Source organism: Chiloscyllium punctatum, chromosome 2 (genome assembly GCF_047496795.1).
Source record: "Chiloscyllium punctatum isolate Juve2018m chromosome 2, sChiPun1.3, whole genome shotgun sequence".
NCBI lineage: Eukaryota > Metazoa > Chordata > Chondrichthyes > Orectolobiformes > Hemiscylliidae > Chiloscyllium > Chiloscyllium punctatum.
In genome coordinates this window covers 137,062,486-137,090,099 of record NC_092740.1, presented here as the reverse complement: position 1 = coordinate 137,090,099, position 27,614 = coordinate 137,062,486, and the positions used below count along the sequence as shown (strand labels likewise).

The 27,614-nt window shown below is 40.1% G+C and overlaps 1 protein-coding gene across 4 annotated transcripts in view; it reads left to right on the top strand.

Moving 5' to 3' along the window:
• The window catches only part of LOC140490231 (trans-2,3-enoyl-CoA reductase-like), a 175,493-nt gene that overhangs the window by 105,690 nt on the left and 42,189 nt on the right, over positions 1 to 27,614 (top strand). For all 4 annotated transcript variants that reach the window (XM_072589092.1, XM_072589091.1, XM_072589089.1 and 1 more), the window contains 3 exons: positions 14,005 to 14,048; positions 25,761 to 25,818; positions 27,516 to 27,601. In XM_072589092.1, the coding sequence (XP_072445193.1) occupies positions 14,005 to 14,048; positions 25,761 to 25,818; positions 27,516 to 27,601 (188 nt within the window). The remainder of the gene's footprint in view (positions 1 to 14,004; positions 14,049 to 25,760; positions 25,819 to 27,515; positions 27,602 to 27,614) is intronic.

The window sequence follows — 27,614 nt, the reverse complement described above, 5'->3', positions numbered from 1 at the left end:
CTAATCCTGGGTAAAGAAAAAAAACATAATGAATTACAGTAAAGATAATTATTGAATAAAAGCAAGAGAAACAAGAATGAATTACTGGAAGGAAATTTTATTTATATATACTGATACAAAAATGTAATACGTCAAAGATTCATTAAAATCCTGCAAAATCACATTGTTCATCATTGTCATGGCCTGTTATAATAGCCTACTTAAAATGAAACATTTATTAAGTTCTGAATGTGTAATCGTCTTGAGTTTCCCGCCAAATTCTTCCGTTTCCCTCCCATTTACTCTCGTATGTAATGATCCTCAGCAATGTTTACAAATTTGTTGAAGAATTAAAGATATTTGTGGCTAATATATCTCAGTTTTATTCAGATATAATGGCACCATTAAAATGATTATCTTTTTCATGATATTAACTTTTGGATATGTACTGAACAATGTGCAGAAAGTACCGATAGACTTAACACTGGTCTGAATGAATGAATGAATCAAAACGTGCTTCGTAAACCAAGTGGGCTAAGTAGAGTTATGAATGAACAAATCGAGGTGCAATGTAGTAAACAAAGAGTGATGAGTAGAGTTACCAGTATGAATGAATGAATGCAGTTTCGTTTAGGTGGGTTAATAGGAACATACAGTTTCTTCTGTAAGACTTTTATAATGTAATATAGTAGGGTCAACTTTTTCACAAGATATATGGAAAATATAAGATTTTTTTGGTCGAAAGTAAGAGTTGACCTCTACGTGAGTTCGACTTTTACACGAGTGTATACAGAAACTGTTCTCTGAAAAGGCACAATGTATCATTAAGTTCAAGGGAAATGTTGACCTCATTAGTGATTAAATAATAAAGGGAAAGATAGGTCAGATAGCATCTGTGGAGAGAGAAATGAGCTAACATTTCAGGTCAATGACTTGTCATCACAATCGAAATAAAATATGAATCTAAGATTTTATCAAAATACAGAGGCAAAACAAAACTGGGTGTAAACCTGAGGGGAGGAAAGAACAAAAGGGAAAGTTTGTAAAAGTATGCAGATATCATGGAATCATAGAATCACTACAGTATGGCAGCAGGCCATTTGGCCCATGGAGTCCACACTGCAATTAATTTGCAGACATCAGCCTTCAAGTTTCATTTTAACATGGAGAAAGTGAGGACTGCAGATGCTGGAGATCAGAGCTGAAAATGTGTTGCTGAAAATGCGCAGCAGGTCAGGCAGCATCCAAGGAGCAGGAGAATCGATGTTTTGGGCATGAGCCCTTCTTCAGGAAACCTGAAGAAGCTCTTCCTGAAGAAGGGCTCATGCCCGAAACGTTGATTCTCCTGCTCCTTGGATGCTGCCTGACCTGCTGCGCATTTCCAGCAACACATTTTCAGCTCATTTTAACATGGGCAAGTTCAAATAATGTAAACCACAAACTCATCCAATGTGCTATGCCAGAACACACAAGTTGTATTTATTTTAAAAAGGTGCCGTGCCAGACTACAGCTGTATTGCTATTATTACATCTATATTAAAGAAGAGAAATGGAAAATGACAAGGGAGCTACAAATCAGTCAGCAGAGTATCAGTGAATGAAAAATAATGAAATCTTTCCTAGAGGGGTAAAAGAGAAATCAAAAATATAATAAAGGGTTGTATGCATGGATTTCAGTATGGAAAATTTTGTTAATCAACTTCATTGAATTTTTGAAGAGGTAGCAGACAGATGGGTTTACAATATTATGGGAGATGTAATTTATCTAGTTATCCAGTGACCTTTGTAAAGTTCCACATGATAGACTAATGAATAGAATCCCTACAGTCTGGAAACAAGTCATTTGGCCCAACACGTCCACACTGACCCTCCAAAGAGTAACCCTCGCAGACCCATTCCCCCACCCTATTACTCTACATTACCCCCTAACTTACACATCCCTGAACATTATGGGCAATTTACCATGGCCAATTCATCTAACCTTCACATCTTTGGATTCTGGGAGGAAACCGGAGCACCTGAAGGAAACCCACACAGACAGAGGAAGAACATGCAAACTCCACACAGTGGCCTGAGGCTGGAATTGAACCCTGGACGCTGGTGCTTGTGAGGCAGTAGTGCTAACCACTGAGCCACCATGTCACCTGAAGATCATTGCAAGTGATGTGTAACAGAATTGGTAGCTAGCTGGTTACAAGCCACAAAGCAAAGAGGAGGCAAGATGGTAGCTATTCAAAGTAGCAAAAGGTGAAAAGTGTGGTGTCACAAGCATCAGTTTAGAAAGTGCTGCTGTCCATAATTTCTAAGAAAGTTTTAGACATCAGTATTGATGCAGTTCGCCTGGGAAGCAACAGTGCTGGAGATATGAGTTAAGAGTATGTTGTTAGAAAAGCACAGCAGGTCAGGCAGCATCCAAGGAGCAGGAAAATTGATGTTTCGGGCCTGACCCCTTCATCAGGAATGAGGCTCGATTTTCCTGCTCCTCGGATGCTGCCTGCCCTGCTGTGCTTTTCCAGCAACACACTCTCAACTCTGATCTCCATCGTCTGCAGCCCTCACTGTCTCCCAGTGCTGGAGGTATGACCATTGACTGTGTCCTTGCAGTCAGGTCTTCCAATATCAGCAACGCTACATCACAGCCATCCCCTGCGAGCACTCCCAAAGTGGAACATCACAAAGTGGAACAACATCAGCTATCATGCTCAGGTTCAGTTTTTAAGGTCATAAAGTGTCAGTCAGTGGATGAGTGAGTGGGTCAGCTGGTGAGTAAGTCTGTGGGTGGATGAGTAACTTGATAAAGGTGTGAGTGAGTAGGGATCAGCTATGTGCAAAGATGGGTAAGCAGATGCTTGAATGTTTGAGGAGTGAGTGAGTAGGTGGTTCTGAGGGTGGCTGAATACATCTGAAATTAAAAAGGGGGAGTAATCTGGGGCAAGAATCTGGGTCAGTCTCATACCTCTACTCCCAGCGTCCTATCCAAGATCAGTGTCAGAAATATTCTGTCAATGTCCTTTACAGTCCGTCAGAAATTCCAACCTCCCAGGCAATTGCCACACATGTGCAGATCAGGGCTTCTTATTGCTCCTAAAATATGTCAGTGACAAACATCTCAACATGCCTCCGCAGATCCCAGTCCAGCAGTTGAACTGATATGTTGCAATCAATACCGAGAAAGATTGAAACAAATCACAAGAAAACATAAATAAAATTCACAAAGAGGCAAATTATGGCCAAACCAATGAAAGATGTTTTACATGTAAGTGTGAAAAAGTCACACATTAATTGGAAAGCAAGAATCTAAAATGGAGCTCAGTGATTTGGGAATACAATTCCACAAATCCAAAAGAATGGTGATGCAGCTCAATAAAGGTCATGCCATAAACAAATTGAGCTCAAGGATCAATTAATCTGGAATAAAAAGATATGGTGACCATAAAACTATTGAGTTGTCACTTAAAACTGGCTTACCAGTGTCATTTTAGGGAAGAAAATCTGCTGTTGTTTCACAATGTTGCTTACATATGTGAGAAGGCAGGGAGTTTGGCTTGGTGAGATTCTCTTTCAAGGAGTCAACACAGACATGACAAGCCAAATGACCTCCCTCAGCACTTAAACATTCGGCAGCAACAGCAAATTTGTTACTGCACCTGGTAATCTCACAGCCCAGCATATCATCTATTTTACCGTTACCATCAAAACAAGAGACCAACACTTGTGCCTGAGGAACATGTCTTCCTCCAGGTGTATGAGAACATATCAGGAGCACCACCAAGCTGAAAGGAAAAATAATGCCAACCTGGTTAAGCTGCACCACAGGACTATATTCATATTGAACAATGTAAGCAGCATGCTTTAGACAGAGTAGTGAGATCCTACAGCCAACAGATTACATCAAAGCTCTGCTGTCCTGTTACATTAAGAGGATGTGATGGCCTAGTGTTATTATTGCTGGACTATTAATCCAGAGACCTGGGTTCAAATTCTGCCATGTCAACTGGTGGAATTTGAATTCTGTAAAACTTGGATTTAAGAATCTTATGATGATGACCATGAATCCATTACCAACTGTTGGGAAAAACCCATCTGGTTCACGAACGCCCTTTAAGGAAGGAAACTGCTATCCTTACCTAGTCTGACTTCCATGTGACTTTAGATCCACAGCAATGTGATTAACCCTTAACTTCCCTCTGGGCAATTAGGGATAGGCAGTAAATGCTGGCCTGGCCAGTGATGTCCACATTCCAAGAATGAATAAAAAAAGACATAAGTGATGATGGATAATTAAACATAGATTATTCATGCGCATTACCATACTGGATAATGACAGACCCCAACACATCAGTACAGAAGATAAGTTTGAAGGAATTTCAATAATCTTCAGTCAGAAGTGTCAAGTGGATGATGAAGCTCAATCGTGGAGGAATCAAGGAAACAAAGGACAAGTCAAGACATTGTGTTTTCAGGGAATGAATTCAAAACAGTAGCAAGCAGTGTGAATTTTCCCCATCATTAATAAAACCTTTGTTTGGATTGGCTCCATCAAACATGCTTTGAAAATGAAGGTGTGCTGAAGATGCTGCTCTCCTTGAAACAGTCTGGCAAAAATATCATTTCTAGGTATACAGTATAGATGGCATAAACTCAACTGGACAATAAATTTCATTGCTGCTCGATTCAGTCAACTGTTTGGAATTGTGTAGCAAATGCCTCACCTCTTGATATCCCAAACCATCTCAACCAGCTACAAGGCACAAGCTAGACATATGATGAAATTTTCTTCACTTAACTCATTGGGTCTAGCAGAAATAACACTCATGAAACTTGATAATGCCTTGGACTATTTATAGGATGAGCACAGGATGAATTGAAACAGGTTTCAATTCTGACAGACAGAAACACTGTGACAGGATTGAGGGATTAATAAATGGGAAAGTCTGCATGTCTTGAGGATCTGGGATATGTCAGTATTTAAGGGAATAAGCTAATTAGAAGTGAACCATATAACCATTATCACAAAATTATTGGAAAAGACTGAGATAAGTGCCTTAGTTCTATGTTATTCAAAATCTGCTTTTCTGGATTTTAATGTTTTATCCTTTAATTTTAGTATGCAGAGAATGTAAAGATCTGAGGTAAAATTGACATGTTATAACCGTTTGCTGTAGTCAAGCTGGAATGGTAAAGTAAATTATGAACTCAATGATAGACTCCTAAAATCAAATGATTATGTTGTTTATTTTGACTATATTAGATTGTGTAACTCTGAGCTAGTTAAAGACAAAAATCTAATTCTGTGGTTGATTGTTTTTATTGACGTCTGCGTTTAAAGTAACATTAGAAATAGAACAGAAAGCCCAGTCCACAATGTGGTTCCCTCTTGCAGTATATATTTTTTAGGTTTTATAGAGATCACTTTATTAGCTTAATGGAAGTAACAATCCTGTGTCAGGAAATGTAATAAATTCAGAAGTCACATGACACCAGGTTATAGTCCAAAATGTTTATTTGAAATCACACAAGTTTTTGGAGCGCAGCTCCTTCATTTGTACCTGATGAAGGAACTATCCTTGAAAAGCTTGTGTGATTTCAAATAAACCTGTTGGATTATAGCCTGGTGTCATGTGACTTCTGACTTTGTTCACTGTAGTCCAACACCGGCACCTCCACGTCAGTAAATTTAACATTTAAAGTTGAAGTGGAGCTGCAGACAGCAAAAATGTCGTACAGAATAGGAATTGCCGGACATACTCAGCATATCGAGCAGCATGTGTGGAGAGACAAACAAGGATGCCATTGAGTCAAATATGACTCTTCATCAGGAATAAAGTTCAAAACGTGTTGGGTTATATGCTATTGAGAAAGGTAGAAAGAGATAAAGAATGAAACAGAAGTTCTGGTTTAGGATATAAGTCATAGTCTGGTGTGAATCTGTTTATCAAATTCTAGCTTTAAGATAGAGCCTGATCTTGTGATTTGCCTTACTAAGCAAATTGTTGACACCTGCATGTGAGCCATTAGTGATTCTTGCTATCACACTTGCTTGGGTTGGAAACTGGAAAATGGACTATCGCTGAGATATAGGATGGATGGATAAACAATTAGTTTTCATTTTCTGAATGTTAAAAATGGCATTTATCACTGAAGTTATAAGTAAAATGTCACTGGCTGGTTGGTCAAAATATCACTGGCTGTTTGGTCTAGGGTATGATTCTTGCTTAGGAGTTTGTAGCTATTTGGCTTGCGGGAGGTCCCAGGTTCAAATCCCTGGTGAGCTGTAGTTGTGTGATCTCACTTTAAGGGTGCCACAGTGGCTCAGTGCTAACCACTGCTGCCTCACAACAACACGGTCCTGGATTTGATTCCAGCCTCAGGCAACTGTCTGCATGGAGTTTGCACTTTCTCACCTTGTCTGCATGGGTTTCCTCCCACGGTCCAAAGATGTGCAGGGTTAGGAGGATTGGTCATGCAAAATTTCCCCTGTTGTGTCCACAGATGTGTAGGTTAGGTGGGTCAGCTGTGGTAAATGTATCCCCTACGGGGATAGGGTGAGGGTCTGTGTCTGGGTGGGATGCTCTTCGGAGGGTCGTTGCCGACTCAATGGGCTGAATGGTCTCTTTCTGCACAAGAAGATTTCTACAATTCTAAATCTAAATCTGTTCACTGCCAAGGATTATGAATCTAATTTCCTTAAATTGGTATTAGTAGTTTAGTACCAATTTGCTTTTTTTTAAATCAGACCAAGATTAGGATAGTGAACATGAAATTAGTTTTTCCCTTCTCCATTTAGGAATTTACATGATAATGAATGTTGTTAATATTGCTACTGGAGCAGAATGGGCAGACAATTTGATTCCACTCAATGGTCAAGATTCCAATTCTAGGGTCAGAATAGTGCCTTTAATTTCTGGATTCCAACACTGCATCACACCAACAACGTACAAATGTTACTATTTTGATTGCGAATTAACTCACCCGAACAACCTTTGCTGTCCAATTAGTAATGTTACGACTCACTGGGATTTTGCCCCACAAATTGAGCTCTGCTATTCCCAAAGTTATACCAAATGTTGTTTTTTATCCCCTAAGGTGTGTACGGTACCCCAATTGACCTGATTTTCACACCAAGATTGATAGAAAACACATACCTGATTTCTGCACTGCAGAGGAATTATCATTTATTACAAGTAAATAGACTATACCTACAAGTAAACAGATATAAATTATTGGAATATAATACTACTAACCAAAAGTCTTAACCCCCCTGTAAAATCCCATTACACACATGCACACACAGACAGGCAAGCAAATAGGGAAAATAGATTATTGACAGAGGTGGGAAAAGTGGAAAGTCAGTTCAGTGGTCTTTGCTTCCTGATTCTGAGTTTAAGATCGTCGTTCTTTGATTGGCTAGACCTCTTCTTGTTCTGAATGCTCCTGGTTTGTAAGCAATGCAGAGGGGCTGATTCTCCCAGAAAACATGTCTGATTTATCAATTCAACAGGCGTAACTTACAGCGACTGCTGCAGAAACATAACTGATTTTCTTCAGGTTCATACTGTGTTTTCGATTGTAGATTGCAGGCAGTTTCTGGACTGGGAGGAGATATCTCCTTCTCTATCACTCTATCACTCACTCACTCACTCACACCCATTGTCTGCAATCTGAACTTCAAATACAATGCCAGTCATGGCTATCAGGTTACTTGCTTGCAAGATTGCAGATACACTTTGAAACACATTTTAAAAAAAAACATTTTCTCTCATTTCAGTCCACATTTTTTTAAAAATACAAAAATAGACAGACACTGTTCTAATAGGAGCAATTGGTGCAATAGGAAAGCAGGAGATAAGAAGCAGCTGACCTGATTTAAGGGATCTGTTCTTGCCCTTGTATTTTAAAAAAAGTCCCAACTGCTGGGTGGGACACCCAATCTATTAGATAGGATAAAAAACAAAATTGCCGGGCAAACTCTGTAGATCTGGCAGCATTTGTGTAGAGAAAGCAGATTTAACATTTCGGACTGGGCAATTATGCTGAACAAAGGACATTGCTTTCTCTCCACAGATGCTGCCAGACATGCTGAGTTTCTCCAATGACTTCTGTTTTTGTTTCAGATTTCTAACACCCATAGTTCTTTGATTTAATTTTACGTAAGACACTGATTTTACTCTCAGCTGGAAGAATGTAATGGCATTCGAGACAATCCAGAGAAGGATCACTAGCTTAATTCCAGAGATGAAATTCTTGTCATGTGAGGAGAAATTAAGCAGTTTGGGTCTATTCTCACTAGAGTTTAGAAAGATTAGACAACATTTCATTGAGATAAGATACTAAAGGGATTGACAAAGTAGACACAGAGTGGATATTTCCCCTTGCTGGTCAATCTAGAACAAAAGGTCATAGTTTTAATTTGAGGGGTGGCAGATTTAGAACATAGGTAAGGAGGAATTAATTTTCTCAAAGGGTTGTGAATCTACAGAATTCATGGAGCTTATGTTGGGACACTGAATACATTTAAGGAGGAGATCAATTTTTTTTTATTCAGTAATGGGTTAAAGGATTATGGGGAGCGAGCAGGAAAGTGGAGTTGAGATCAAGATAAGATCAGCCATGAATGTTTTAAATGGGTAAAGTCAGAAGTCACATGCTACCAAGTGATAATCCAACAGATTTAATTGAAATCACAAGCTTTCAGAACACCGCTCCTTCATCAGGTGAAGTTAGACTGATGAAGGAGTTCTGCCCTGAAAGCATGTCATTTCAAATAAATCATTTGGACTATAACCTGGCTTCCGACTTTGTCCACCCTGGTCCAACACCAACACTTCCACATCATTTTACAGCTATAACATGACATCTAAACTCCTGGACTGAAGACTTTTGCCTGATGAAGGCATGGGTGCCAAGTGTCATCTTAGACTAGATTACATACAGTGTGGAAACAGGCCCTTCGGCCAAACAAGTCCACACCGACCCTCCGGAGAGCAACCCACCCAGACCTATTCCCCTACATCTAACACTACGGGCACTTTAGCATGGCCAATTCACCTAACCTGCACATGTTAGGACTGTGGGAGGAAACCAGAGCACTCGGAGGAAACCCACACTGACACGGGGGAGAATGTGCAAACTCCACACGGACAGTCACCTGAGGTGGGAATTGACCCCGGGTCTCTGGCACTGTGAGGCAGCAGTGATAACCACTGTGCCGCAGTGAATAGCAGAGCAAGTTTGAGATGCTGAATTGCCTACTCTTGCTACCAGTTCTTCTGCTCAATGGGGTAATTTTAATGTAATCTGCCAACCATTCAACATCACTTGACATCAAAATCAACAAGTAATAATGGATAGGCATAACAGTTTTCATTGCCAAGTTGGGTTGAAATTGTCCCCAAAACAATTAGAATTTGTGTACAGGGCAGGCAACAAAGTATTCCTTTAACAAAGAGTCATAGAGATGTACAGCACGGAAACAAACCCTTCGGTCCAACTCATCCTTGCTGAGCAGATATCCCAACCCAATCTAGTTCCACCTGCCATCACGTGGCCCATATCCCTCCAAACCCTTCCTATTCATATACCCATCCAGATGCCTTTTAAATGTTGCAATTGTACCAGCCTCTACCACTTCCTCTGGCAACTCATTTCATACACGTACCCCCCTCTGCATGAAAAAGTTGCCCCTTAGGTCTCTTTTATATCTTTCCCCTCTCACCCTAAGCCTATGCCCTCTAGTTCTGGACTCCCCCACCCCAAGGAAAAGACTTTGTCTATTTATCCCATCTATGCCCCTCATAATTTTATATACCTCTATAAGGTCACCCCTCAGCCTCCGATGCTTCTGGGAAAAAAGCGCCAACCTATTCAACCTCTTGCTACAGCTCAAATCCTCCAACCCTGGCAACCTCCTTGTAAATTTGGTCTGAACCCTTTCAAGTTTCACAACATCCTTCGATAGGAAGGAGACCAGAAATGGATGAGACCTAACCAATGTCCTGTACAACTGCAACATGACCTCCCAACTCCTGTACTCAATACTCTGACCAATAAAGGAAAGCAGACCAAACACCTTCTTCACTATCCTATCTCCCTGTGACTCCACTTTCAAGGAGCTATGAACCTGCAGTCCAAGGTTTCTTTGTTCAGCAACACTCCCGAGAACCTTGCCATTAAGTCTTGCTAAGATTTGCTTTCCCAAAATGCAGCACATCGCATTGATCTAAATTAAACTGTATCAGCCACTTCTCAACCCATTGACCCATCTCATCAATATCCCATTGCAATCCAAGGTGACCTTCTTTGCTGTCCACTACACCTCCAATTTTGATGTCATCTGCAAACTTACTAACTATACCTCTTATGCTCACATCCAAATCATTTATATAAATGATGAAAAGTAGTGGACCCAGCGCCGATCCTTGTGGCACTCTACTGGTCATAGGCCTCCAGTCTGAAGAACAACTCTCCACCACCACCCTCTGTCTTCTACCTTTGAGCCAGTTCTGTATCCAAATGGCTAGTTCTCCCTGTATTCAATGAGATCTAACCTTGCTAATCAGTCTCCCATGGGGAACCTTGTCGAACACCTTGCTGAAGTCTATATAGATCACGTCTACCGCTCTGCCCTCATCAATCCTCTTTGTTACTTCTTCAAAAAACTCAAGTTAGTGAGACTTGATTTCCCACACACAAAGACATATTAACTATCCCGAATCAGTCCTTGCCTTTCCAAATACATGTACATCCTGTCCCTCAGGATTCCCTCCAACAACTTGCCCACCACCAACATTAGTAAAGGGAGGTCATGCCTGACAAACCTGTTGGAATTTTTTGAAGAGATAACAAGTAGGTTAGACCAGGGAAACCCAGTGGATGTGGTCTATCTAGACTTTCAAAAGGCCTTTGATAAGGTGCCACACGGGAGGCTGCTGAGCAAGGTGAGGGCCCATGGTGTTCGAGGTGAGCTGCTGGGATGGATTAAGGATTGGCTGTCTAACAGAAGGCAGAGAGTTGGGATAAAAGGTTCTTTTTCAGAATGGCAGCCGGTGATGAGCGGTGTCCCACAGGGTTCGGTGCTGGGGCCACAGCTGTTCGCATTATATATTAATGATTTGGATGAGGGAACCGGGGGCATTCGAGCGAAGTTTGCCGATGATACGAAGTTAGGTGGACAGGCAGGTAGTACTGAGGAAGTGGGGAGGCTACAGAAGGATCTAGACAGGTTGGGAGAGTGGTCCAGGAAATGGCTGATGGAATTTAACGTGAGCAAGTGCGAGGTCTTGCACTTTGGCAAAAAGAATAAAAGCATGTACTACTTTCTAAATGGTGAGAAAATTAATAAAGCCAAAGCACAAAGGGATCTGGGAGTGCTAGTCGAGGATTCTCTAAAGGTAAACATGCAGGTTGAGTCCGTGATTAAGAAAGCGAATGCAATGTTGTCTCTTATCTCAAGAGGGTTGGAATATAAAAGCAGAGATGTACTACTAAGACTTTATAAAGCTCCGGTTAGGCCCCATTTGGAGTACTGTGTCCAGTTTTGGTCCCCACACCTCAGGAAGGACATACTGGCACTGGAACGTGTCCAGCGGAGATTCACACAGATGATCCTTGGAATGACAGGTCTAGCATATGAGGAACGGCTGAGGATACTGGGATTGTATTTGTTGGAGTTTAGAAGATTAAGGGGAGACTTAATAGAGACGTACAAAATAATACATGGCTTGGAAAAGGTGGATGCTAGGAAATTGTTTCCGTTAGACGAGGAGACTAGGACCCGTGGACACAGCCTTAGAATTAGAGGGGGTCATTTCAGAACAGAAATGCGGAGACATTTCTTTAGCCAGAGAGTGGTGGGCTTGTGGAATTCATTGCCACTGAGTGCAGTGGAAGCCAGGACGCTAAATGTCTTTAAGGCCGAGATTGATAGATTCTTGTTGTCTAGAGGAATTAAGGGCTATGGGGAGAACGCTGGTAAGTGGAGCTGAAATGCGCATCAGCCATGATTGAATGGCGGAGTGGACTCGATGGGCCGAATGGCCTTACTTCCACTCCTATGTCTTATGGTCTTATGGTCTTAACATCAGGCTCAACGGTCTATATTCTCTAACTTGTCCTTACCACCTTTCTTAAATAGTGGCACCACGTTAGCCAACCTCCAGTCTTCCGGCACCTCACCTGTGACTATCGATGATGCTCATATCTCAGCAAGGAGCCCAGCCATTACTTCCCTCACTTCCCATGGAGTTCTGGGGTACATGTGTGGTATTATCCACTTTTATGCCTTTCAAGAGGTCCAGCACTTCCTCCTCTATAACATGGACATTTTTCAAATTGTCACCATCTATTTCCTTACCTTCTATATCTTCCATATTCTTTTCCACAGTAAATACTGATGCAAAATACTTGTTTAGTATCTCCCCAATTTTCTGCAGCTCCACACAAAGGCCGCCTTGCTGACCTTTGAGGGGCCCTATTCTCTCGCTAGTTGCCCTTTTGTCCTTAATGTATTTGTAAAAATCCGTTGGATTCGCCTGAATGCTATTTGCTAAAGTTATCTCATGTTCCCTTTTTGCCCTCGTAAGTATACTCCTACTGACTTTATACTCTTCTAAGGATTCACTCGATCTATCCTGTCTATACCTGACTAATCCTTCCTTACTTTTCTTAACCAAATCCTCAATTTCTTATGTTACCCAGCATTCCATACACCTACCAGCCTTTCCTTTCACCCTAACAGGTGAAATAAACTGTCTTTGCACTCTCGAAATTTCATTTTTGAAGTCTTCCCACTTTCCAGCCGTTCCTTTATCTACGAACATCTGCCCCCAATCAGCTTTTGAAAGTTTTTTCCCAATACCATCACAATTAGCCTGCTACCAATTTAGAACTTCAACTTTTAGATCTGGTCTATCCTTTTCCATCACTATTTTAAATCTAATAGAAAACAAATTAACTTTGAAAGATTATAATATGAACAGTGAGAGGCCTGAGAAGGAAATCTAAGTTTCAGTGGGGTAAACTCATGCAAAACCACATACAAAAAGAAATAATAAAGAGGGAGACATTTTTCTTGAAGAGAAAGAAAAATGAGATAAGAAGGAATATTTCTTTTTAAAATAGAAAATTTCTACAATTAAAAGCCGAAAGAATGCAACTTCTCACTTGTAAAAGTTCATTTTCAATGCCAAAGCAGTTTACTGGCATTAATTATACTGATTATATCATTAAAACTGTGCTTCAACTTGAACTGACAAAATTTAATTTTCTCTGGTCTGTATGTTTAGTTCATATTGGCCACGTAGTTTAGTCAGCATTTTTCTATCTGCAAGAGTTGATTGGAAGGCACCCTCAACAATTGGTGAGGTCAGATGAGATCATCTGCTATATTGCATCTGATGATTGAACAAGTTGATTCTGGAAAGGCAGAGTCCACCACATGAACCATACCTGAGGTTGCCCCTTGCCAGTGGTGTGGGATGAATCCTCATCTCACTCCATTTGCAGGTTCATGTTTGCCTTAGTGTTTCCAATACCACATTTCATTGCTGTATCTACCATCCTTACCTAACAATTTCACAGCAATCAATCCATATTAATAGACAGCCAAGCTGTTAAACAAAGTTTCTATGAGACTAACATTGGAGTGACTCAATCCAGCCAATAGATTTTAGCTATCAGCCTTGAACTGTGCATTTTCACCTTGTCTGAACTTGCTGTACCTTTATTCAACATTACAGCAACGCCTTTATAGTGCTGTTCATCATCTGCACAAATGTATCATCATTTTCAAAGTCACCACAATCTCCTCTTCTTTTTGTCAGGTATTTCCTGTTTGAAAATGTCAGGACCGTTTTTTTATGTCATTAAAAGCCTGCACCATAACATAAACAGGAGCTTTCTTGTTTAGAAATAGGAAAGTTTTGTATTGAATTAGTAATCTCATTTACTGGTATAATTGATATTGACATTGTGTATCTGACAATTAAATGGTGGATATCAAAGATTATTTTTATTACTTTTTTCCAGGCTTTGGCAATAGACAAATCATTCCAGCCATGGTCTGTTTTCTGGTATGTATAATACCAATTTTACTCAAAATGATTGCCCTGTGTTTTAACTATTTCGTATTACAATGCTATGACTTTTGCTCAGTTATTTTGCTGAAATCTAAATAGGCGATAATTCATATTTGGGATAGCACAGCTTCCAGAGAGAATGGACTTGCATGCCCTTGGTTCTCACTGGATTCAATCTAAATTTAAACTTAAATGTAAAAATGTTTTATTTTGTGCTATAAATGATTTTTCCTTTGATTTTTAATTTGGTTCCTTGGGCCTGTGAGAGAGATGTTGATACAATCCTATGAGGACTGAGCTATCTCCTGGTACTAGTCGAAGTCTTGACAACTGTCAACGAACATTGACTTATACTCCTGTTACTTTGGTCAAAAATACTTCCATCTCTTTTATAGGTTTCATCACATTGCTCATGGTCTCACTCTGGCTATAACCTCAACCAGCCCTACAATCTTGTGATAAATCAGCTTTCCTCTAATTTTGGCTTCTTGTTCCATCCCCAATTTCCTTCAGTCACCTATTGATGGTCATTCCATCTGCTGTTGGCTCTAAGCTCTGGAATTCTCTCCCTAAACCTCCAAATCATGTCAGATGTGAAGGTTCTGCTTCAGGCTCCACTCCTCACTTGAGCACAAAAACCTGAACTAACACTCCAGTGCAGTAACGAAGCAGGACTGCATTGTCAGATGTGCAGTTTTCTGGATAAAGCATTAAAGTGACACTCCAGCTTACCTTTCTGACATGCATAAAAGTCTGCATAGCAATATATTATACAAGAGCAGTGGGTTACTCCTAGTTCAGTGGGAGAAAGTGATGTCTGCAGATGCTGGAGATCAGAGTTGAGAGTGTATTTCTGGAAAAGTACAACAGGTCAGGTCGCATCCGAGAAGTAGGAGATGAAGGGCTGATGAAGGGCTCCAGCCGGAAATGTCGATTCTCCTGCTCTTCGGATGCTGCCTGACCTGCTGTGCTTTTCCAGTAACCCACTCTCAACTCTATTCTTGCTTCAGTGGCCAATATTTATCCCTTGGTGAACATCAACATTATTGGATCGTTGTCTTTGCAATCACGATGCGGCTTGACATCCTACATGACAAAGCAAGATAAAGATAAATTAAAGGTAAATTCACCATAGTTTTACCAAACCACAGGACTGCTCTAATTCGAAAGAGAGAGAGAGAGCTATGATCAGACACCAAATGAAGGGAGAAATTGAAAAGAAGACTCTTTCAAGGTAACCTTAGCCAATGTGGGAATCAAATCTTAGAATCCCTACAATGTGGAAACAGGCCCTTCAGCTCAACAAGTCCATACCAAACTTCCAAAGAGTGTCCCACACAAACCCATTACTCTACATTTACCCCTGACTAATGTACCTAACCTACACATCCTTGAACACAATGGGCTATTTAGCATGGGCCATTCACCTAATCTGCACATCTTTGGACTGTGGGAGGAAACCGGAGCACGCAAAAGAAACCCACACAGATGCAGGGAGAATGTGCAAACTGTACACAGACAGTCGTCTGAGGCAAGAATCAAACCCGGGTCCCTGGCACTATGAGGTAGCAGTGCTAACCACTGAGCCACCATGCTACGTTGATATTACTCTGTCTCACAAACAAGCCCTCCAGCTAAATATCACTGACCCTCAAAGTTACATTTGAAAAGTACTGCATTGGCTGCAAGTTGCATCCTATCTGTCTTTCTTCCTTTACCACTCTACAGAGCTGTTGTAGGGATACTTCAGCATCAATTAGTTAGTTGGCTGCTTCAATATGTTGCATCACAGAGCAATAACACAACCTTAATCCCGCAGTATCTGAGATAGTGCTTGGTGCCTGCATCTTGTGTTTTGGCCCATAATTACACCATGGCACATGCCATGATTAACAAGCTTTGGACACAAAGGTGATTCCATTAAAAAAATAAAAGTAATGTATAAATGGAAGCTTTTGTTGTTGATATTTCTCTTCAATGTATGTAGGTGATATTCAGTTTCTAGATGCAAAGAATGGGAACAGGACAGAAATCTGAAATTGGGCCTCTATCTTTTTTATTTCTGCCTGAATTCTCTCAAAGTTTGAAGTTGGCATGGGTGATATTACAATTCCTCCAACTGGCACAGACTACAGATAGATATATAGTCAAGATGGACATCTACAATCATTGATTGTCCAAGTATGCCCATTTTCATGAAGATTCCAAGGAATTTGGTCAAGAAGAAGATACCCAAAAACATCCATATGACCTTTGCAACTATGAGCGCCTAAGGGCAAAAGAATCAGAGGAGAACAGAAATTGAAGAAATGAAAGTCCAAACTGATAAGTTGTTTTTTATTTTTAAACAAAACCCACTCAGCCCTTGACGTCAGATGGCTGACTTTGCATCTCCCAAACTCTGGGTAAAGATGCAATGTCAGGGAGGCAGCAGCACATTGAGATCAGGTTGGTGACTTTAATCACAAATCAAGGTGGATTCCAGTCACTTTCAACACTTAGGGTATATTAGTGACGAGTTTTGAAGGAATTGGGTAGGAGCATTGGGGCGTTGATCTACTTACTGGAATTATGTTGTTGAATTTTTACCTGGAGATGGCAAAGTTGGTTTATTCTGTGATTCAGCACAGCATCCTAGATCAGCTTGTTGGAAGGTTGGAGGCACAAAGTGGCTGAGAACTCCCTGGATCTGATGACTGAAACACTTATTGTTATGGGTTAGATACAAAACCTTGCCCATGATGCTCCAGTAGTCCTCACTGAACACATGTCTGCGTGGGTTTCCTCCGGGTGCTCCGGTTTCCTCCCACAATCCAAAGATGTGCAGGCCAGGTGAATTGGTCATGCTAAATTGCCCATAGTGTTAGGTAAGGGGTAAATGTAGATGTAGGGGTATGGGTGGGTTACGCTTCGGCGGGGCGGTGTGGACGTGTTGGGCCGAAGGGCCTGTTTCCACACTGTAAGTAATCTAATCTAATCTAATCTAAAAACCTGTCCTTGTACCTCGCTACATGAATGGTATCCTCCAGAATTGTGTTCTGTGCTTAATAACTCTGGAGATTTTCTTTGTCAGCCTGAAATATGTCAATCTTTCAAAATCATGAATTTCATGAAGAAATGGTTTTGCCCAAATTAACCTTTCTTTGTGGCTTTTCTTGAAGCACTTCCCTTTTTGAGTCCTGTTATCAAAAACTTATGCAAAGCAGTTTCATAATTTCCTTTTACAAATTAATTGTTCATGATTTATGGACAGATCTGAAATCCATTTCAGAATCAAAACAATATTCAACCTCTCTCTTTCTTGGTGTGAGAACTTAGAAATTGTCTGCTGCTTTACAAATTTGCAGTGAGTGAGTTGAGTTGGAGAGACTATCTGATGGTGGGAGACTGCTCATTTTAAAGTATGTTTTCATTAAGATGTGTTTCGTTTACACACTTAGTTGAGTCATAACTCAGTAGGGATCACACAAAATTTAAATGACCCTTTTGACTTTTGGACAGTGCAGTTTGTCAGCAAATTAACCAGGTTTAATGCTTCACTTGTCCTTAATAAGTTATTTTCTAGAAAATGGTAAATATTTGATGGTGAACTTAAGACAGTAATGTAATTAAAAACAGGCATTAAAGAGTGAATGCTGTTGGATTTGCCACAGTCACATGTCATGACAAGGCCAGTTGGGACCTTGACTGAACTGGCATTTGTTTCAATAATATTTCATGCAAGAGTTCTATTGCATCCGTTTATTGATATTGGTACATTGCATGTATATAATAATAGTGATCACACAAGAATCCACAACTGCAAACTTGGAATATAATGTAATGAGTGCATTAATATGCTTGTAGATTGTCAATTAAATTCATCAGAAAATATACATGACCTCTGCATTTGGACTTCAGATCATGTTAGTTTAGACATCATGCATTAACTTCAAGTAGTTTGGATAAAGGGATGGGGAAAGGGAATGTCTTGTTTAATTTTGTTTACAGCATTCCTGCAAAATGCCGTGTGTTAAGAACACTATATATGGGTTGTATTTGTTTTGGAAGTGATAATGTGCCTCTGGTTGGTGCTAGATAAGGTGAATTGGCAATGGAATCTTTTCATTCCATTCATATGCAAGTCACAGTGTGATGCTTATTATTCATGCTTTTCACTCTATTATCAATTCATGAAGTGATTTCACTTGAACAGATGAGCATTGATAACAATACCTATCATCATCAGGCATAGACATTAGTACTTTTACAAGACTATTGCCTATTTTGTCATAAAACTTTCAGAAGCAAATATCCCATCATTGTGTTTTCTTTTGACTATCTAAGTAAGAACAGAGTTTTTAAAAAAAATTCAGCTGAATTCCTAGCCATCATTTGTAGTTTACCACCACTACCCTCTTCTCTTAGTTATCTCTCCTTACATCTATTGCATTATCATTTTTGAAGTGATGCCTCTATATTGGCTTAGGATGCAAGTAAGCCAAATACCAATAGGGTATCACATGACCACAGCTTCTCTGCTCTATAAGATTTAAAGCATAGTTTGGGTCCAGAGATTACTCTGTCAAATGTGTATTGGGTTAGATATAATTAAATATCCAGAAACTTTCAAGGAAATGGAATCCATGTGCTGCTTTTTATTTCATTGTGTAATGCAAAATGAAACGTGGTTCCTGAAAGCCACTAAAAGCTAACATACAAGATCAGTATAATAGGAAGGCAGATAGAATGTTGACCTTCATTTCCAAGGGAATGGAGAATAATATCAGCTTTGCTAAATCTATACAAGGCACTTGCCATATGCTCAGATGGAAAATTAATGGTGGGGAGGGTGGGGTGGAAGTGGCAGAGTTTGGAACAAACCCACTCCTACATCCAGGAACAGATCAGAAAGTCACCCACCTCACAGCCAAAATGTGTTGTGTTTGGCTAAATTTCTAAACAATGTACCTCACAAAGGCATTTGACTACCAGTTCCAGTAATACTGACAGTGCCATGAGCACAGTTGTAGGCCATTTCAGAATTACACATAGGCTAACAAAGAAGACAGCATCAATTCAGATTGAGATAAGTCTGGTGCATTGGACCAAGAAGGAACTGTTTAACATAGGAATATGGTGATGGGTTATGGGCTAGGGAATATAAGAAGTGGGGGCTACAAAGGGATTCAAAGGGAATGCCTTTGATGCTCAAGCAGAACTTCTTGATGACATTACTATTCCCTTCATTCAAACTGCTAGATAAATTTCTTCAAAAAACAGTCTGCTCACTCCTTCCCAGATACCCATATCATTGTACCATTATGTAGACAGTTTAAAATTGACATCAATTGAGTGGTTAACAAATTGAATTTGTTCTAACCCTTAATTATTTATTAATGTATGGTGAGAGACTGTAGATTTCAGCACCCTCCACTCTTATACGATATCACTGGGCCTTAAGATGGGTAGGAAGTTGATGGGCTAGCTACCTAGCCTGTATGAGATGCATAGGGTTCTCTTATGGCACTGTGGTATTGTCCCTACCTCTGAACCAAAAGGCCTAGGTTTCCGGTCCCACCTGCACCAGAGGTATGCGATAACATCACTGAACAGGTTGATTAAAAGTTTCCATATTATGTGCTTACCTGCCAAAAACTTTGCCAGGAAACATGTAATATCCAACCCATGATTCCATAAAGACTATTGACCTTTGCTCCCAAATGCAAGTTGTCAATCTTTTTTAGGTACCATCCCATTCTTTACAGAGGTGCCTTCCAATATGTTTATTACTGATTTCTTTTAATTCTACGAAGCATCACAACTAAGTCTAAATTTACAGGGAAACAATTTCTGAAACAACCCAAATAAATGTCAGAGTGGCAGGTTTCCCTTCTGTAGGTCAAATGTGATGCTGCTAATTTTTGGAAACCTTTTCTGAATCCAGTTAGGATCAAAAACCTTTCTGATTTTTGCGTCAGCTTCTCACTGCTTCAGCAAACTGAATACTGAGGGCAGCCCTCATCATACGCCTTTGAGAAGTCAATATGAGAATAAGTTGTAATTCAAGTTATAATGTTTGTATAAATGAACAGATTCAAATCCCTCACACCAATTTTCCACAAATTTAACAGATTGTTATATTTACACTGTTGTAACATTCAACATGCTGGCGACTTTAAGATGTTGTGAAAATGCCAAGGGAAATTAAATTGAATTTCGATCAACTGTTGCTAACAGAAGCAGGGTCGAATTTATGATGGAAAGCACGAGGTTAATTTCTAACGTTCTGGAAATATGATTTGCTGCTTTTATGAACTAAGCATTTGGACCAGTCCCAGAGGCAATTATTAGTTGACAGATGTTGCTGCCTCTTAGTCTTGTGTTAAATTGGTTCATTACCTCAGAGAAATACCAATTTTAGGGGGAACATATTTATTTAAAATGATTATACAGGATAAGCAGATTAATAAAAAGCTTACTACTATATATCACAACAGTATATCAAGTAAGTGTTACATTCAGAAATCAAATACATCGATATTGGTTTGATTACTCTCTGAATAAGTACAGAGTTTATTACATTGCCCTTTTTAATGAAAATTGCAGGGTGAAATTGGTCGATGGCAAAAACACCACAGAGATCAAAGCTAATTAGCACCGTATTTTCCATATCAATCTATTTTACATTTCAATCCATTTTACATTTCAGTCTGTTTTATATTTCAGTCCATTATACACTCTGCCCCATTTCAAAAAGGGACTGTCAATACACTTTCAGCTGACATTCAATACTTTTACACCTTGAACTTTAAAATTAATTAAAATAGATCGAAGTGGCCCTTAGTTTCAAAACGTAATACAATGTGAAGTATCAGGCCCCCATTTACTGCAAATATTGTGTAATGTTCAGGATGTGAGTGAGTAGAACAGGCTATCCCTACGTTAACAACAAAATACTTTTAAAAGCATATTTTCATTATCCTACTTCATAATATTAACTAAGACAGAAACATTTTAGACCCTAATCATGAAGGGTGAATGAGAACACAATCTTCCTCAAGTGAAAAAAAACCTAACTAAAATATGCCTGATCTGAGAGTGATTGAACTCCAGAATTAAGATTTTTTTCAATTCCTCAGGAAAAGCATTTTTTACCTTGAAGTGCACAAAATCCACGTATCATTGAATAGGGATGAAAGAAATTAGAAAGTCACTTTGTCGTAATTGATATGTTATTATGGTTAATGAAAGTGTGCCCTGGTTACTTTAATAATTGAACTTTCCATACATAGGTACTGAGTCCAGGGAGCTGCCAATCAGAGATGAAATGGAATCATAAAAGCTCTGACCTGCCAATCTCTCTTGGTTATACTTGTGCATTTCCCACTGAGTGACACTACAGTAATATCACATTGCCCCTCTGAACTGAGGAATGAGACATGGTACAAGGAACACTAAAGGGAGGAGGAAAGTATAGTTCAGAAAGAATGAGAAGAATTTTGTATTTTACTGCTGTAACTTATAACTGCATTAATTTAGTAAGCTAAACTTCCCTTGTCTGATATTTTAAGTCAGACTTTGATGGTTAACATCTTTATTAAAATACTGAGCAAAGGTTTGTGTACAAATGCATTCATACATTCGTTGCCAAGATCCTACACCCCAATTTCAATTCATTACACAGATAATTATTTGCAGAATATTAAGTTTAATAAAACACTTTTGAGATGGAAAGCTTTTGCCCTGAATTTTAATCAGAGTGGTGCATTGAAACTTAGTTTATGTGATAAATTTCACTTTAACTTAAAAAATCAACCAGGGCTTAATGTAATTTAAAAAGCATTTCCACTTTCAGGTTTGAAGATATTTGATTCACTGCTATAATGGGTTCCTGGGATCTGGAGCCCATTTGCAATGAAGTTCCAATTCAGTCACTCTGGAGGGAAGCTGACAATTTTGCTCTGATGATGACTCATCCGGTTTCTGACACATTGCTACTTGAATAGAATCTCTAATATCACAGGACAGAGTGAATGAAAGAGGAAGCCAACCCTTCCAGAGTGGCTATTCCTGTGAAGTTATCTGGGTTGGGCAGGTCATCAAGTTATAGATCAATATGCCCCTCACAGATTATTAATGTAAGGCCATAACAATTCTTTTCCACCAGAAAATTCTTTTAGATTCAATATGAAGAAAATACTTCCAAATGACAAAAGAAAAAAATGGTCAAACTCTTCTTAAATTTAAAATTGTTGTTCAATCAGTAACACAAATAAAAGCAGATAGTGAAAGAACTATCTAACACGTAATAAATAATAACACAATGTCTGTGGAATAACTGAATACCTCAATAAAAAGTTTGCTGCTTCCTTGTCTGGAAAAACTGTCCTGATGCAAAGAAGAAAACAACATTGGTAGATTGAAATTGAATTTTATTTCTGGCTTCATGCAAAATACTGACTGTGCAAACGCACACATTAGGAGCAAGAATAGGTTGCTCGAGTCTCAACAGTAATTAGATTAATAGCAGTGTGGAAACAGGCCCTTCGGCCCAACAAGTCCACACCGACCTGCCAAAGGCACCCACCCAGACCCCTACACCTAACACTACTGGCAACTTAGCATGGCCAATTCACCTAACCTGCACATTTTTGGACTGTGGGAGGAAACCAGAGCACCCAGAGGAAACCCACGCAGACACGGGAGAATATGCAAACTCCATGCAGTCAGTCGTCTGAGGCAGAATTGAACCCGGGTCTCTGGCGGTGTGAGGCAGCAGTGCTAACCACTGTGTCACTGTGCCGCCCAAATCTGTAGTAAAGTATTGCACAGTTTTATTACCCTCAGAAGAAATTCCACTTCATCCCTAAATGCCCTTATTCTGAGATTTTACACCCTGGTTCTAGACTCTCGAGAGGGGAAACAACCTTTTCTTAGAGTCTTAGAATAGAATCATAGAATCCCTACAGTGTGGAAACAGGCCATTTGTCCCAACAAGTCCACACCAACGACACCCCCGCCCCCCACCCCCTCCCCGAAGAATATCCCAACCAAATCCATTCCCCTATCCGACTACTCTACATTTCCCCCGTCTAATGTACCTAGCCTACACATGTCCGAACACTATGGGCAACTTAGCATGGCAATTCACCTAACCTGTACATCTTTGGACTGTGGGAGGAAATTGGAGCACCTGGAGGAAACCCCCGCAGACACGGGGAGAACGTGCAAACTCCATGCAGATAGTCACCCGAGGCTAGAATCGAATCCAGGTCCCTGGCACAGTGAGGCAGCAGCACTAACCACAAAGCCATTGTGCCATCCATTTTCAGATATATTCTGTCAAATCTCCAAAGAAGATTTTATATTTCAGTAAGGTTACGTCTATATTCTTCTACATTCTAATGAAAACCGGACAAATCTACTCAACTCCTCTTCAATATCTGGTATCACCTGAGTGAATCTTCTGTGGACTGCCTCTGTTAGCAATGCCTGCTTTAAAGAGACACAAAATGGTTGACCAACTGATTCAAAAAGCCTGTTTCAGCAATTAACTGAAACAATCAGTGGCTCAGTGGTTAGCACTGCTGCCTCACAGCACCAGGGTCCCACATTCAATTCCAGCCTCGGGTGACTGCTTGTGTGGAATTTGCACATCCTGCCTGTGTCTGCGTGGGTTTTCTCTGGGTGCTCCGGGTTCCTCCCACAGTCCAAAGATGAGCAGGCCAGGTGAATTGGCAATGCCAAATTGCCCCATAGTGTGAGGTCAATTAGTCAGAGGGAAATGGGTCTCGGTGGGTTACTCTTCGGAGGGTCGGTGTGGACAGGTTGGGCCGAAGGGCCTGTTTCCACACTGTAGGGAATCTGATCTAATCAAATAGTGTCTTTGAGAAGGGGTATTCCAAGGCAAAAGGAAGCATTATCTAAACAGCAAGATTACAAGGAATAAGACAGACTTGATAAGGAAATATTCAATGATGAACAGTTCAAAGATTTTTAATGAACACAGATGAAATTATGGAATTGTGACTTGTAAAAAACTTTGAAGGATCACTAAACTACAGCAAGTAATGAATTCCTGTCTCATTAAGGAAAGGATGTGTTCAGCCATAAAAACAGCAGCTAAATTTGTATCACACCAATTAGCTATTTCCTTGAAATTATTTACAATTTTAAGCAACAGGTTCTAGTCAAAGATTTTTCAAATAATCACAGAGATATGTTTCAACATAATTATAAAACTTTATAATAAAATTAATACCGTGACTAACTTTTTTATATAAGAGAAATGATAGAATTTGATAAAGATAGCAAGCGGAATACAGTAAACAAGAGAATTCAAGCAATCCTTTGAGTTAATCAAATCAGGGATATGACCAAAGGAGAATACCCAGTAACTTTGGAATGCAACATAGAAAGATCCCAAAGCCTAGAGATTGCAATGACTATTAGGCAGCATGAAAACCTATGGCTGTACATAGGAGTGTCCATCATTGATCAGGTGTTTCACAAGTTGGTTGTATAGAGAAAAGGGGAGGGCACATGGGCTACTGTGTGTGATTATTATAACACAACAGGTACAAAAATACTGTTTTTCACAGTAAAAGTCAGAGTGTGTGTTTGATCTCTCTTCTGATCTGAGCTATAGATTAAGAGTGGCACGGTGGCACAGTGGTTAGCACTGCTGCCTCACAGCGCCTGAGACCCGGGTTCAATTCCCGCCTCAGGCGACTGACTGTGTGGAGTTTGCACGTTCTCCCCGTGTCTGCGTGGGTTTCCTCCAGGTGCTCCGGTTTCCTCCCACAGTCCAAAGATGTGCAGGCCAGGTGAATTGGCCGTGCTAAATTGCCCATAGTGTTAGGTAAGGGGTAAATGTAGATGTAGGGGTATGGGTGGGTTACGCTTCGGCGGGGCGGTGTGGACTTGTTGGGCCAAAGGGCCTGTTTCCACACTGTAAGTAATCTAATCTAAAATCTAAAAGAGAATGACCTGGTTCTCACTTCAAAGCTAGATTTGTGGCAGATCTTTTGGCCCTCACTCTGCATTAACCAGTCATTGTTTCTTTTTTAGTCTTCCTGCCTGCCATGTAAACATTGTGAATCTCAGTAAATGAATTTTACAAGATTACTTCAGCAGAGAGTTAAATGTTATGACAATGATTTCTCTATCGCTGTAAAAAATCAGCGTTAAAAATGGAAGTTAGTTTTTGCATTAAAAATGGAAGTTAGTTTTAAATTAAATTGTGATCTGTGCCACCAAATGATCCATTTGTATGGCTTTGATATGTACGCCATGTTGAAAAACAAATGAACATTCTCTCGGCTTATGGTCCAGGAGACATCGCTAAGTGGGTGAGTCAAAAATATCATCTCGATCATTCATTTGTTTCAAACAAAGCATTTTTTTATGATGCAGAATGCATAAAGTCTCAGCTTGGACAGTGACTTAAACCTATTATTCGGTTTTAAAGAAGAAGGTATGGCCAACGCCAACGATAATGAATGATAAATATCCCTGCCTTTGAAATGGACCATAACTCATAGAAATGTATCCCAGAAATGTCAAGCAAAGCTATTTATCAGCTCTCAGCCCTCTCAATTCATTGCACAACCCAATTGAACCTTTTCTATCCATAAAATGCTTAATTCTGCTTAATGTTTCATGGTATTAGTTGCTAGTGGATCAGTTATTCAAACCAAATAGCAATTGCATCTTTCCCTTTAGGTCTGTGGAGCTGGGAATTATTTTTCAAATGTTGCCTTAGTTCAGGTGCATAAAACAGGTCAGTGCAATTTTCATTCAATTGTTATTTACTGTCTGCTGTAATAAAATATTAGCTTCTATTCATTTAACAATTGCAACAAATTTTGATTTTTCATTCATTTAGCAAAATCTGAAACATTCTCTGTTTGGAATGGAGAGATTTACAAATGATCTTCACTTTTAAGATAAGGCATGCACACTTGCCAGTCCTGGTTCGGTGACAGTTCGAATAGCACTGACCACTGGGCCAGAAGGTTTAGGTTGAAGCCTGACTTCAAACGTTTGAGCACATAATGAAGGCTGACACTTCAGTGTAGTACTGTGAGAGCCTGCCCTGCCAAAACTTTTGTGTTTCACATTTTGCATTGAACTGAGGTCCCATCTCCCTTCATATTATACATATCTTATTTTGAAGAACAGCAGTCCTGTAGAAGTCCTCAACAATTTCTTCAATCAATATGATTAAAGCAGTTTGGACTGACAGTCATTGGAACAATGCAGATTGAAGTTGTCTGTCGCGACCATGCAGAATCCCAGAAGCAGTCAACTTTGTCAGAATTCCACGAGAAATTGAAGTTTTTGACTGGCAGTTCAGCTGCATCTGGAATCCTCCAACTGAATCTATGAAGCAGATGGAGGAGTCTGCTTCTGATAAGTTAATATTTACCTGGAAAACATTAGATGATGAAAATTTGAATGTCCAACTCACCACCTCCCACAATCTCCTCAAAACTATTCATTTCCCAATACCACCTGAAGCCTTGACATCTCCCCATCCCACTTCCAAACAGACCCCCACAACACAACACGGTTCCACCCATCACCCCGGGACCTCACACCCGCCCTATCACCACCTGTTTGAACTGCCAGGACCTGAAACCCACTCTCCACTCCACCTCATTTGCCAACGTGAACCCTAGGGATCTTACAGCACACACACCAATGCCCCCCTCCAATCTCAAAGACATTCCTTACCTGCTGACCCCAACATCCCTTTCCCCCACTGATGACAATCACATGCTTGTTGCTAACGCAGGCAACGACTGACTCCCCCATCCCCTGCAACTCCCATTAGACTCACCCACATTGTCCTCCATTGCTGGAACAGACATCCCTCCCCTGCTGGATGAATAAACCCACCAGCTACTTGTCACCCCTCCCTTCTCAACTCTGACCTACTCGAAGCACAATATCACTTACATGGCACACTTGACCCTTTGCACTCTTATCCCATAGCTAACGCCATTCTAACCAAACACGCTTAGTATTTCACTGTAGCTGTCAAATTGTCAGCTGTGCCTTTAGGCGCTTAGATCTCAAAACAGGGTACATCATCTGCACAAAGCTGGCATGGTTTGACTTCCCCTGACTCTTCTGCATTATAAAGGAACCATTTAGTTTCAGCCAGGCTCCACATGTCTGAAGGAGCTGGGATTAGAATTACTGGCTAGAGCTGAGAAGTTTAATCCTAAGAGAACAAAAAAAGGAGCGGAGTGGCAATTTGACTGTGATTGCAACTCCTCGGAATATCCTGGCCTATCCATGTCTGTTCATGAGGTCTTACTGTAGATATATTGCCATGTTTTTAGAATCCAATGGTGACTACAAGTCAAAAACGTGGGGGATTCATTTGTGGTGAAGTGCTTTCAAATTGGAAATGCATTCTTTTAATATGCAAGCTATTTAATATAACATTGGTATTTTCTTTTCTTTCAGGCACAAGGTCTCATTTTGTAAAGCCCACATATAATCCCTTCACGTGGCTTTTCAAACTGGTCTCCTGCCCCAACTACACATATGAGGTAATGAAAGATT